Below are 13,582 nucleotides of genomic sequence, written 5' to 3'. Positions count from 1 at the left end.
CCCCCACCCTCAAAAAGACATGCATGTTCGGGTTAATACTCCTGTCTGTGCCCCTGACTGAGGCATGGCAAGACGAACCGGAGTTGGTCCCCGGGTGCTGCACGGCGGCTGCCCACTGCTCCTAGCTACACAGCTAGGATGGGTTAAATGCAGAGCATAATTTCCCTCCGGGGATCAATAGAGTGTATCAAAATGTATACAGCATTGAAGTGGGCCACAACAATGGTGAGAATTCACTGTGCACTCAGTCAGGACCACAAAGTTAAGCATGCTCTGGTAAGCGAAATATCAAGTGTGTTGTGTGCAAATAGTCACCGAAGTTGGAATTCGTTATGAAATGCACACACTGAGAATCGACCAACAGCAGTGAGACAACTCCAGCTGAAGAGCATCCAGGGCAGGAACAGCTGCAGAAAGTTACAGCTGCGTAACAGTTCGTCGATGTGTGCAGCCAAACATATGAGAAATCTTTGCCGTAGAGAAACTTTAGATCTTGCCTTTGTCCAATGGGTGGCAGCCTTTTGCTAAAATGGCAAACAACAGAATCTACATGATGACAATTTAAAAAAAAAAACTTTTTTTTTCATATTTTTCAGGACATCCAAATATGGGAGGACCCATGCAGAGGATGACTCCACCGAGGGGGATGGTTCCTCTAGGGCCCCAGGTGTGTGACCCCAGGACCATTTACACATATTTATAGATTATGCGAACGTTTATGCATTGAGTTTCTCTATGTCACTGCTAATTAGCAGGTTTGTACGGGCTTTGTTTTTGATTCTTGTGACAGAGTGTTTTGGTTGGCACACCCGTCTTTATTTTTCCTTGAAGTAGTGGCCTGTAAACAGACTCTTAAGACTGTAGCAGGTGTGTGTCGTCATTGCTGTTTTGGTTTTTCTTTGTTTGGATTTTTTTGTCTTGTCTTGTTTATTTTTCTTCTGTAACAGTTTTTTTGGTGTGTGTCTGTGTGTGTGTGTGTTTGTGTGTGTGTGTGTGTGTGTGTGTGTGCGTGTGCAGCATTGTGTACGCTGTAGTTCCTGAGTCTCCTCTCATGTTTCATTTCAGAGCTACGGGGGTGGGATGAGACCACCTCTGAATGCTCTCATGGGCCCCGGGATGCCGGGCATGAACATGTGAGTGTTGCTTGCACTCACGTTCAATCACGTACACACGCATACACACACGTGCTCTCAAGAGTCGAGTGGAGTATGTGGTAATAATATTTGCACCTATATGAGAAAAATAAATACTGAATACTACCTCGCTTTACTCTCTGCTTTACTATTGCATTTTGTGCGACTTCCCAATGCGTAATGTAGATGAGCGCCCATGTCTCGGTCAATGTCTCAAACGTTCTGCAGCTAAAATCTCCAAAAGTCTTTGGTAGTGCATCACAATAGGTGCATTCAACCACTCGCTCCTGCTCTGTAAGTTCTTAGCTCACACAGAGAGGGAGAGAGAGATATGAGAGGGGAGCTGTGTTCTCTTTGTCTGTGCTCTCTAGACGTTTCTGTCGCCGCTCCCTGGCAACTCGGTGGCTCGACGATGCCAGCGCCGCCGAAATGAGTTGTGAAACAAAGAGACTGGCTTCAAGCACAACACTAAACTGTGTGTGTGTGTGTGTGTGTGTGTGTGTGTGTGTGTGTGTGTGTGTGTGTGTGTTTATTTTCAGGGGACCTGGAGGGGGTAGACCTTGGCCGAATCCTCCAAATACCAGTTCTGTGAGTATCCATACACACATCAACAGCTTGAGGTGGAAAAAAACTGAACTAATTGTTCTCTCTCGCTGTCATTCTCTCTAGATCCCCTACTCCTCTGCATCCCCAGGAAGTTATGTGGTGTGTGTCTATGACTTTGTCGAATATGATAACTGTTTCCAATTACTTTATTGTCCAGTCATTTTAGTTATGAAGCCTTGTTACAATTTCACAATCATCATTTCAGGGACCTCCAGGTGGAGGGGGGCCGCCTGGCACCCCAATTATGCCCAGCCCAGCAGGTAAACTGTTTTTGTGTGTGTGTGTGTGTGTGTGTGTGTGTGTCTGTGTTGTATCTATGTCTGTTCAGATTTCTGTTCTGAATATCTTGGACAGTTGGAAAAGGTAGTGCAAATTTGATTGGAATAATATTTGTTCTCGTAATCTGTTTTTGGATGTGAAGATTCAACCAACTCTGGCGACAACATGTACACAATGATAAACACAGTCCCTCCAGGTGGAAGCCGACCAAACGTGAGGCAACATCGCTTTCTTTCTGTATGCATGCCTATGTGCGTCAATATGTGTGGTCATAATGTGTAGGCACGTGTGTGTGTGTGTGTGGGGGGGGGGGTCATTGTTAGCAGCTAATGGAATAATGTGTGTGAGCATGGACATTTAAGTGATCTGTCTGCTGTCATACTGTTTTTCCACACTGCTCAGTTTCCAATGGGTCCGGGTGGTGATGGTCCGTTAGGGGGAATGGCTGGAATGGAGCCTCATCACATGAACGGTTCACTAGGTAACTAACTGTTAGTCTGCATCAGATGCTTCCATCATCCGTTAATCTCTCTCTTTTTCTGAAGGGATATGTCATATATATAGATATAGATATAGATATAGATATAAACTGTTAAATAGATTATGATAATGGCCACTGGCTCAAGAAACTTGAGATTCCACATATTTTGTTTTTCTTTTTTATGCCTCTTCTCTCAGGGTCTGGCGATATAGACAGTCTCCCCAAAGTAAGAGAAAACATTCATTTGCACCCACAGATTATAAAAGTGATCCATACCTGATTTTGTAAGCAATTAACAAAACAAAACAAAAAAACCTTACAATCTGTGCTGTATATTGCTGTGTTCACCTCTGGGCAGAACTCTCCTGGTAACCTAAGTATGAGTAACCAGCCGGGGACCCCCAGAGAGGACGGGGAGATGGGAGGAAACTTCCTTAACCCTTTTCAGAATGAGAGTGTGAGTCCGTCATCCTCCTCTATGGACAGAGGTTACAGTGATTGCTGATGTGCAGCGCTTAGCACGCATACGAATGACCCTCTAAATGGTACACAAAAAGTTGATTTAAAAAAAAAACAAAACAGAATATCTTTCTGCTCAGCTTGAATTTTGACAGTGTTGCTTTGCACGTGACTGGTGTTTCATACAGTCAAACGAAACTGACTCTTGATTTTGGAACGAGTATTTTCGCAGTTTGGACTGGTTAATCACTGCCGACTGCTTAGAGAAGAATAATAAATAGTACAGAAAGTTGTGATTTTTCACATACTCAATATTGTTAATTAAACCACATGATTCACAATGTATTTGGGCATGCCTTGCCTTTCGCTTAAACACCTATCCCCCTGTCCGTCTTCCTCCGTTTCCCCCGCAGTACTCTCCGAACATGACAATGAGTGTGTGAGGGCTTTGGGCGGCGGTTGGCCAGTCGTCAGTCAGTTGGCGTGCACTGGTGAAAAGCAAGGAGACCGGATGTGATGTCACCTAAGCCAGTGACTTTTTTTCCCTACACCTTTTTTCGATCATGACTGTCATCCTGCACCCTTCTACTCCTCCTCCTCCTCCTGGTCTCTGTCTACATCTCTTCTCTCCGATTTCCTCCGTTCAGCGGTTTCTCCTCTGCAATTCCAAGACTGTACAAAGGAATCAATATCAAGCAAAAAGGAGGAAATTGTGCATTTTTTGTTTGTTTGTTTGTTTTGTTTTTTTTTTTGTTTTTTTTTGCATAGTGTGTGTGTTTGTGACTGTGCAAACACGTCAAATGTGCTCCGGTCAAAAAGAGACGATCTTGTGTTTTCCACCATATCATGGAACAGGTGCCCTAACACCCCCACCCCCACCCCACCCCGCCCCGAGTTAAAAAAAACAAAACAGAAAAAGGCCAGGACCCTATTGACATCAAATTGGACATTCTTGAGGGTTCCAGGACAAACTGACAGTTTTTGATTGATGGCAAACTTCAGCCCAATTTAACATCACATGACAGAAACATGGAAAACACCCGTTTTTTGTGTTTTGTGTTTTTGGTTTTTTTTCCCCCATGTGGACAGCAAACCACTGCTCTCCTGAATGGTTGGGGACAGCTGGCCTGAACTCAGGTTGAGGGGAGAGCTCACAGTGACAGCATCGTGACACTCGTTTCAGATTGGGATGGCAGTTTGTTGAGGTGTATTTGAATACGTATCCTAAACTCTTGTCTTTAGGACCACAAAGATGTTGTGCTTTTCATATCGTTGGCGTGTGAATCAGCTGTACCACAGTCTTGTTAAATTCCAGGCCAAATCTTAATCAAAGATGTGGCAAAAAAAAAAAAAAAGGAGAGATCCCTCGCTCGACCATGACTGTATGCTACCGTCTCTTTTTGCCTGATGGGCAAAAAAGGAAGTGTTGTTCAGCATCTGCTCTCTGTGAGCTGGGATTCATGTCAAAAGCACACTTGGCAAATGTTTTGTGTGTATGCGAAAAATCAAAATTGCTTAAAAATCAAGTTGTGATGAATAGTCGGGGGGCCAAATGTATAAATCGTGCGTACACACGAAAAGTACTTCCGCCACTTTCCACACAGGTTTCCGGGTGTATAAAAATCCACGTGCGGTGAGAATGTGCGTACCGGTACGCATCTTTCACACCATGCGCACCGTATACGCAGTCTTTTGAGTCCGATTACTGTGATGTTGCGAGTTGGCAAAAAAAAAAAAGGATAAGAAAAGTGTGAATTTGGATGACATTTTTTATTTAGAGCTTTTTCCTCTTTCACCACATTGTGTTAGGATGTAAGCTATAGTTTAAAAAAAACTTCACGCGTGAGTGGTCCCCGACCATTTTTCGACAAGCCTTGATGTCGTTCTATCTTGAGTAAAGATTGTAGCGAATTCAGGTCGCAGCCGAGAATCCGTCGCAGCCAGGAATCGAACCCGGATAGCCCGGACCACGGGCGACGGCGCTAACCAGTCAACATTTCTTGTCCTTTTTTTAAATTTCTAAACGAGGCTTTATTTTACAACACAATACAAACAGCTCAATAGCGATGCAGTAGTGTGTCTGTGCAGAGAAGGTGAAAAGCATTCTACATAGGATTACATATGAATTTATACTGTGTAGCAAACAAGGAGGGGCTCAAGAAATAACAGGTGATAGCCGTACTACGCCTCTCCCCTAAAGTTGTTATTATAATGAACAGTAACCCTTTTTAGCCTCCAATTTTGTGTTTTCTAGCGCTTTTTAGCCAAATATTTCACCAGATATTGTCTGAGACACTTGCAGCAGTAACGTTCTGCTGATAAATTTGCAGCAGACTAGATGTAGCAAGAAGGTCCTGGGTTCGAGCCCCGGGGTAGTCCAACCTTGGGGGTCATCCCACATCATCCTCTGTGTGGAGTTTGCATGTTCTCCCCGTGTCTGCGTGGGTTTCTTCCAGTTTCCTCCCACAGTCCAAAGACATACAGGTCAGGTGAATTGGCCGTACTAAATTGTCCATAGGTGTGAATGTGTGTGTGTGTGTGTGTGTGTGTGTGTGTGTGTGTGTGTGTGTGTGTGTGTGTGTGTGTGTGTGTGTGTGTGTGTGTGTGTGTGTGTGTGTGTGTGTGGGCCCTGGCCTGGCGGCCTGTCCAGGGTGTCTCCCCGCCTGCCGCCCAGTGACTGCTGGGATAGGCTCCAGCATCCTCGCGACCCTGGGAGCAGGATAAGCGGTTTGGATAATGGATGGATAGAGCAAATTGTAACACATTCTTCCTTGCTGGATAAGATGAAGAAACGGGAAGCCTTTTTCACAGTGGTCAGAGACAAGGGGAGGCCATATTAGGAGTATCCTTAACACAAAATATCAGGGGAAGTGAAAGTCAGGGGAAGATTTGCACATGCACCAAGAGTGCAACATTATTTCAGCTTCTCTGTCACATGCACCCTGACTCAGTCTCAATAAAGAAACCTATTGTTCCCACAAAAGTACATAATAATTTTTGATCATACAAATTATATTCTTCGTCAGCAAAGAACAAAAGATGGATTGTGAGGTGTTTATCATTCTGTAGTGTGTCCTTGATCTTTCCACTATCAGATCGCCAACTGTAACAACCCTGGTGTTTCTTCACAAGCATGCAACAATGTCTTTAAGCCCTTTCTTTCACATGGCCTTTACTTAAAACACATTCGAGCACTTCTACAAATTAATCACAGGTTAGTTTCACCAAGACAATATTAATTTTTAAAGCAACATTTGGTAACTTTTTTTTTACCTTAAAACCACAGCTTCAAAATCATTTTGGTGGTACGCTGACTTGAAATAGGAAGAATTATGCCTCTTTCATTCCCACTCCACACTCTGAATTCTTGCACTATGTGACTTGGGTTGAGCGGGTACGATCTCCCGCGACTGATTTTTTTTTCCAAGGATGGCAAAGGCATGAACAGCCCTACTCTGCCTCTTATTGGCTTACCCTGATATTCTTGCACAAGTTAACTCGCTAGCCCTTGGCTAACGGGTCGGACCCTTTACTTGACTGGTTAGCTCAGACCAGGGTTCGCGTCCCGGCTGCGGTGGATTCCCGGCTGCCCCCCGAATTTGCTACATTGGTGTCAGAAGTGTGATGGTGAGACCATGAGGCCATCGGAAGCGCGTGCGCCCAGAGGCGTGAGGGAGCGTGTATGTTGAAGCGCGAGGGCGTGCTTCCCAAAGGAGGAGGGCAGTGTAACGATAGACTCGCTAGCCCTTGGCTAATGGGTCGGACCCTTTGGTCGACTGGTTAACGTAGTCACCCGTGGTGCGGGAGACCCGGGCTCACTACAATATGTTTTTCCACTAAGCATTAAAACAAATGATCTTTATTTATAAATAAACAAATAGCTCAAGATCTTTATATAAATAGATGGTTCTGTATCTTTAGGGAGTAAGAATAACCTGCACCTTCAGCTGTGACTTGTTTTTAGTTGTTAATCTCCCCCAGGGTCCGTGACTCAGACCCTAACGGCGTTCACACTGCTTCGGTCACTTCCTGCCATTCAACTTGTTTCATTTTGTTGGTAATGCCAGAGCTTAGGCTCCCAAATAATACGTCTTTTTTTCTGTCAGGTAGGTAAGCTGTTATTTCAAGTTCCCAGTCGTTAAAATTGCACCTTATCTTCTATAAATGCTTCCGCCATTTCTGCTCAAAACTAAACTAAATGCTGGCTCTTTATATGCAAACCAGGCAGTTGGAGGTGTGCTGGAAACCATTTACAGTAAATTATGGCGTGGTCAGAAGGCTCGTGCAGGTGCGCACAATTTCAGGGTGATTGAGATATATGAGGGGGGGGAAACACGTGGGAATAGATGTACGTGGGGTTTTATAAATCCGACAAAAAGACTGCGTATGCATGTTTCCTGTTTTGTGTATACACAGATTTCTACACCTAAATATACAGTTTTATACATTTGGCCCCTGGTTTGGCATGGGTCAAGGCCTGTACCCAATCAGTCAAAATATAAAAGTCACTTAGAACTCTACCCCTAACCCTTATCCGTAGAAGGAATGGAGGGTCTATGATAAGAATAACGAGAAGAAGACAAAAGCCATGTGCATATTTTAATACCCACTGGCGTAAACCGAAAGTTTGATGAGTTTTATTTACACAAATGACCTATCTTTCTACTTTTCATCAGAAAACCATCGCCACAATCTTCCGGTGCATTTCCCCAAATGTCACTGCTTTACTAAGAATCCATCTGGAGATTTCCACGAGTGATGTTGTGTTGCCTGCACAAGTACACAGGACACGAGCTGGGAGAGATGGAGAGAGTAGAGAATAAGGGCTTAAAAAGGTCGGTACATGAGAGATGTTTCGAATGCAGACCAGATTTTTTTGTTTTTTTGTTTTTTTTTTGTTTCAGTCAGCCATGTTCGGCATCAGCGGATATTGAAGTTGTTTTTGAATATTTTTTTTCTTCTTTGTTTGCTGTGTTTGTATGGCTCCTTATCTGCCTTCTCATCGAATTTGTGATCAAAATGGTTCAATGGATTGTGCCCCCGGAACAACTGGCAAAACCAATATGAGAGTAAAATGAAATAGAAGGAGAGGAAATGCATTCTGTAAAACAAATGGTGGGGGTATGAAATACATAGAATGGGGGGGGGTCAGGGTTCAGGATAAGTAACGGAGGGGGGGTATCTAGTAATCTACAAGCCTATAAATTCATTTAGGTCGCTCGCTCTTAATTTATTATTGTCATCCGGATAAACTGTGATCTCAGAAGGTTTGGAGGGTTGGCTTGTTTTTAATCAGTGTTTAAAATCTTTTTCACTGCCCAAGATGTAATATTATTCTTATGTATAGAAGGACGAATATGCTTGTGAACGTTTTCCTTCCCTCTTCCCTTACAGCAAAATGTACTGTTCACAAATGTAGCTCCTTTGTCTTGTATGTGTATTTGATATTATAATTTGAAAAAAAAAATGAAAAAAAACTGGAGAATGGAGCAGCGAAAGGGAAGTGGGACTGGTGGTGCAGCATCGCAATCAAACTGAGATGTTTTGTTGGTTTTTGTGTTCATCTGAAGCCATAAGTCGGACTACAAAAAAGATGCATTTGTAAATTGGGTCATGTTTTACTGTTTCGTTGCAGTATGTGGGACTCCATTTGTGATGTGTTCATTTTCTCTTTTTTTATTCTTGTATTATGCTTTTGTAAATACACTGAGAAGTGCTACATGAGTTTTGAATATGCTGGTATAAAGCTTCTCTTCCCTTAGTCAACGTGTCAGCACTTTTTATTGGGTACACCTGTGTGTGTGCGTGCATGCATGCACGTGTGCGTGCATGTGTTTGTGTGTGTGTGTGAGAAAGGCCTAGAATGGGACTTTGCATACTGCAAACACAACTCATTCACTGCTCTATGAGGGGCTGTACAATCCATAATATATTACGAGGGGCCGCACAAGCCATAATATATTCTGGCCCTCTCATACATACATACATTGTCCTTTCACAAACATATATTTTCACTCTCAGACACATTACATTATCCTTTCACTCTCACAAAAGAGAGCAAAATCTATAAATGTATGCGATAAAAATATATGAATGTGAGAGCAAATGTATGAATGTGTGAGTTAAAATATATATAAATATGAGAATAACAACATATGTATGCGAAAGGACGATGTTAAATGTGTGAGAGTGAAAATGTATGAATGTGAAAGGAGAATATGTTTATAAGAGGACCAGAATATATTATGGCTTGTACGGCCCCTCATACTGCTTGTATTGTGCAGAGCGACCCATCTTGTGCCCCAAAAGGAAGACACTGCGAAGAACAGAGATGCAGCAGTAAGTCTTTTCACAGCAATGTATTAGTATTGACCTCACTCCTAGATCATTGAATGTACTGTGGCTGCAAGCCAGTTTGTCACAGGGCTTTGAAAAAGCACTTATATATTGAGCCTTGGCAGACAGCTACCCAGGAGACCCCACTGCAAACGCAGACTGACAAGAAACTTGGAACATATCTGAAATTAACCCCTTCACCTCTCCTACAAATGCATTAACACAGCTCCTATATTGGAGCTTTGTTGCTTGCACACACGATGAGACAAATAAACAAGCAAAATCATTTTAGAACATTTTTAACAAATTAGTATGCTAGCTTTATAGTGAGCAGTGAAATTAATTTCCTGGGGTTGTGCAGCTGAAAAGAAACCCATAAGATATCTGTTATCTAAAATGGCCGTATGTAGACCTTAGGCACTTTGTGGACTGTTACACAACAGTGGGAATTCTAGTAATTGATTTTTAAAAAAAAATATGATTTAAATTGTTTTGGGGTTTTTTATGTCCATCTATTGAGTGAATCTTTCGTCATATAGATTTGCAGTTGTGCTTTATTGATACTGTTTATTGCACAGGTATGAATATGTACAGATGGCATGAACCAATGTAATCGAGTATTTAGCCACAGTGAGATTAAATGCAAAAACATTATATAGTTGAATGTCCCAAACCTTTTCGTAAGAGATAATCAAATGTCCTTGCTGTGGTCAAAGACTGGATTAAAGATGGGAAAACCAAAAGCACCAGGGAAATAGCCAAGCCAGTAGGAGAGTGTCAAGATAGGCTTATGATTTATTATTTTGTTATAGACTTTTTTTTTTTCCAAGACACCACCCCGCTGGGCCCACTGCAACCCCCCACCCACCCCCCACCCCCACGGCCACATTTGCTGATGTTTTTGTTGGCGATATCTAATGGACAAGAGTGTGTGTGTGGTTAATGAAAAACAGTGATTTGCAGGTCAGGCACGTTTTGGGATGTTATTGCACGTTGAATAGCCGAGCCTCAACTTGGTTTCACATCGCAACGGATCTTGTTCTCTCCATTTCTCTGTGTCGATATTTGTCTCTCTGTCCCCTTTTCCTTGCCCAACATTAAGACGGTGTGAAACAAATGTGTGTGAGCCCTTGTGGCAGTGACAAATCACAAGGAATTGTCTGTCTTCTGCAAAACACCCTGGATTATGTTATGACGTAGCAAAGAAAAATCAAATAGACTCAAAAGACTGGGCTTTTTAGCTGTCCTACTCACCCGTGTACAGTATTCGACCATGCATAGTAATGTATAAGGTATCATTTAATATACATATTAATATGATACTGTCAGATGTTGCCCTAGCTTTCTTTTCTGGCATTACCATTTGCATGAATGCCCCACAGGTCCTCACCTCCTATCCATCTCTCTCTCTCTCCCTCTCTCCCTCTCTCTCTCACTCTCTCTCGCTCTTCGCCCCCCTCTTCCTTTCTCTCCCTCTCTCGCTCTCTCTCTCACTCTCTCTCCCTGCCTCTTAGTGCTCCTCCCCTCTATATGTCAGTTACATAGCTATATATAAGCTCTCCTCTTGGAGTTTTACATCCATCGCCTCAGCAATAACTCTTGCACTAACAAGCTGTTATGGTTGCAGCAGAGCACTCAGTGCGTATGTCCTTCTTTCCCACCATGGCTGTTCATCTCATCTTCGGTCTGCTGGCTCTCTCCTGCCTTGGAGCTGCATCCGAACCCGACTGTAAAGAGCTGCTCAAGCCCCTGGTACTGGACGACCGCAGCCCGGTAAGTTGCCCTCGGAGTTCCGGTTAGGTATGAAATAGAGGCACATGCGTCTTTTCAATTTGTCAGGAGCAGATCGTTATTATTTTTCCTTATTAGGCATGGGTACACACAAAACCATTTTCATGTCCTGCACCACTACGGTGCAGTGATACAAAGAGAGGCTTAAAGCTGACATTTCCACAAAAAAAAAGTTCATTTTTGTTCAGGAAGACATTTGCATCATCCAGGTTGCGTTTTGTTCTAATTTGTGTTTAGCTCTACGGGAAATGGATTTTCTATGCTGGGACTTCAGATGTTGAAGACTTCCTTAAATTTCTTAAAACTATCAAAACGTCATGGATTGACATCGCCCCTATCGCTGACAGCGGAAATATAACCCTGCGTTGGGGAGACAGAATGTAAGGCAGCGAATAATCATCACGTCATTGTTTTCCTGACAAACTAGATAATCAGTATAAGCTTGAAGGAAACCAAATGCATGAAACAAGCTCATTTTATGTTCTCCAATTCCTTTTGCCTTTCTTCTCCAGCAATGAAAACTGTGTTTTGGGGTGCATTAATTCCACGTATGCGGACAACAGCTCTGAGGTCTCCTGTAAGTAAAACGTCTTTTATGGACTCATTCGAATTTAACTCGGGTTATCTATTCAAATTGTAGCCGCGACTACTGTGGAAAAATAAACGGCTGGCTGCTCTGCTCTGTTCCATAGTTAAGTTTAACTTCTACACATCCTGGCATGATGGGAAGTACATTGAGACCTGCCCTGACTGCATCCTGTGGGCAGACAGTGCAGAGATATCAACCTCAGAGGGCACCAAACAAGGCAGAAACCTGTTCTTATACAGTGAGTTCAACACCCCCCCCCCCCCACTTTGATGATGACCTTGATCAGGTATAAGTTTTGATTGTTTTCAATGATGTCAACCCTCCCAATAACCGCTCTCTCTCTGTCTGTCTCTCTGTCTGTCTGTCTGTCTGTCTGTCTGTCTGTCTGTCTGTCTCTCGCTCTCTCTCTCTCCCTTCCTCTTTCTCTCTCTCTCTCTACCTCTCTCGCTCGCTTGCTCACTCTCTCTCTCTCTCTCTCTCTCTCTCTCTCTCTCTCTCTCTCTCTCTCTCTCTCTCTCTCTCTCTCTCTCTCTCTCTCTCTCTCTCTCTCTCTCTCTCTCTCTCTCGCTCTCTCTCTCCCTCCCTCCCTCATCACTACAGCGAGGACCGGGAACCTGGATGACTCTCAACTGGAGGTCTTTAAGAAACAGGCGGCATGTCTCAACTTCCCCCAGGTGTTCCACTTTGGAGGAAACAAAGGTAGGGTAACACTATCGCTTGTCCCTGCATCACACGATCCAGCAGCGTATCTGACCAGGCCGCTCCGTTTGACCTCCTCTGTTGTGTTGCAGATCTGTGTCCTGATGAACAGCACGAGGCCACCTTGCCGCCAACTGAGACCAGCAGCAGAGGACAATAGTGCTGAAGTGTCTGCTGTCAACCGCTGCTGTCGACTTCTCAAGCCAATCGCGAGGCCTTCTCAAATGTTAACCTTTGCTCTGTTTTAGTGTCATCCCGGTGGTGTGTCTCACAGATATCTTGCTGCAAGATCTGAAGAAAGATTAATAGTTAATAGTGCTCTAACGGCGCTAAGTTTATCCCTCAAGACAGCCATGACTGCAGCTTATGCATATAACGTTTTGGTGCATCTGCCTTGACACAAACAACTACAGGACCAGCTGAAGTCATTATCATTTTTATGTTCTCTCCTCATAGTTAAGAGAATTAGATGCATGATTGTGCAATTTCTTGAAAAACGACAGCGAGGCTAGGACAAATGATTAAGACGGAATAAAGCTTCTCATCCCAGTTTCATAGAACATTTTGTAAGCCACCAAAAACACATTTCTGTTATAAATCTAAAAACTCTGCATGCAGAAAGTGTGTACAGTTCTTTTTATTTCCCGCCTTTGTATCACAAAAACACGTGTGACCCCTACGGTGTTGCTTAAGTTCCTGCTTGGTTTCAAACCAGCATCAACCCAAAAGAGGTCCTGATCTTGACCTCGGCCTACACAGCAAGATGAAACAAGAGAATAAGAAAAACATGATTGCATTTTTTGTGTGGAAACCCGCTGTGTGTAACTGCAGAGGGATCTAAGGGAGGCGGTCACAATGGAAAGAACAATGGGACATGGTCAAGAGTGAAATAGCTGAGAAGGAAAGGACACTAAGAGAAGGGGCTGAGTCGAGGTTGTTTTGTTGCTTCACTCCCCTCTTCACTCCATTGCTAGTCCTCTCACGCCTCCCACTGACTGATGGGCCCCTCTGGAAAGACGGGGAGCAAATGCTTTGCACCACTTTGAGAAACCCGGGGTGAAACAACCCTGGGTTTCAAATGCATGACACAGTTTCTATCTAAATAGCCAAAAACTTTGCAACGACTTTGCAACACTGTCTCCTCATTTTAGGGCTTCATCTCAATGCAATTTGCCGATCTTAATTAATTGGACTGCTAGGCAGGCAGCC

The 13,582-nt window shown here is 43.5% G+C and overlaps 2 protein-coding genes across 3 annotated transcripts in view; both read left to right on the top strand.

Annotated features, from left to right (window-relative positions):
* The window catches only part of LOC130119206 (single-stranded DNA-binding protein 2), a 76,181-nt gene extending 72,460 nt beyond the window's left edge, over positions 1–3,721 (top strand). Inside the window, exons 8-17 of one of the 2 annotated variants that reach the window (XM_056287748.1) lie at positions 597–667; positions 1,066–1,133; positions 1,673–1,721; positions 1,803–1,838; positions 1,945–1,999; positions 2,161–2,231; positions 2,421–2,499; positions 2,697–2,725; positions 2,858–2,956; positions 3,372–3,721. In XM_056287748.1, the coding sequence (XP_056143723.1) occupies positions 597–667; positions 1,066–1,133; positions 1,673–1,721; positions 1,803–1,838; positions 1,945–1,999; positions 2,161–2,231; positions 2,421–2,499; positions 2,697–2,725; positions 2,858–2,956; positions 3,372–3,401 (587 nt within the window). In that variant the 3' untranslated portion in view covers positions 3,402–3,721. Of the gene's footprint in view, positions 1–596; positions 668–1,065; positions 1,134–1,672; positions 1,722–1,802; positions 1,839–1,944; positions 2,000–2,160; positions 2,232–2,420; positions 2,500–2,696; positions 2,726–2,857; positions 3,095–3,371 lie in introns of those variants that run through there. The other variant, XM_056287675.1, reaches the window with a different exon arrangement.
* Positions 3,722–10,828: 7,107 nt separating this feature from the next.
* Positions 10,829–12,994, top strand: LOC130119354 (uncharacterized). The gene is made up of 6 exons (XM_056287857.1): positions 10,829–11,067; positions 11,323–11,465; positions 11,598–11,662; positions 11,778–11,912; positions 12,275–12,373; positions 12,466–12,994. The coding sequence occupies exons 1-6, from the start codon at positions 10,912–10,914 to the stop codon at positions 12,531–12,533; spliced, it is 666 nt and encodes a 221-aa protein (XP_056143832.1). The 5' UTR covers positions 10,829–10,911; the 3' UTR covers positions 12,534–12,994.
* The last annotated feature ends 588 nt before the right edge of the window (positions 12,995–13,582 follow it).

Source organism: Lampris incognitus, chromosome 1, assembly GCF_029633865.1.
Source record: "Lampris incognitus isolate fLamInc1 chromosome 1, fLamInc1.hap2, whole genome shotgun sequence".
Lineage (NCBI taxonomy): Eukaryota > Metazoa > Chordata > Actinopteri > Lampriformes > Lampridae > Lampris > Lampris incognitus.
The sequence above is the reverse complement of the archived record's forward strand: the minus strand, read 5'-3'. Positions and strand labels throughout refer to the sequence as shown.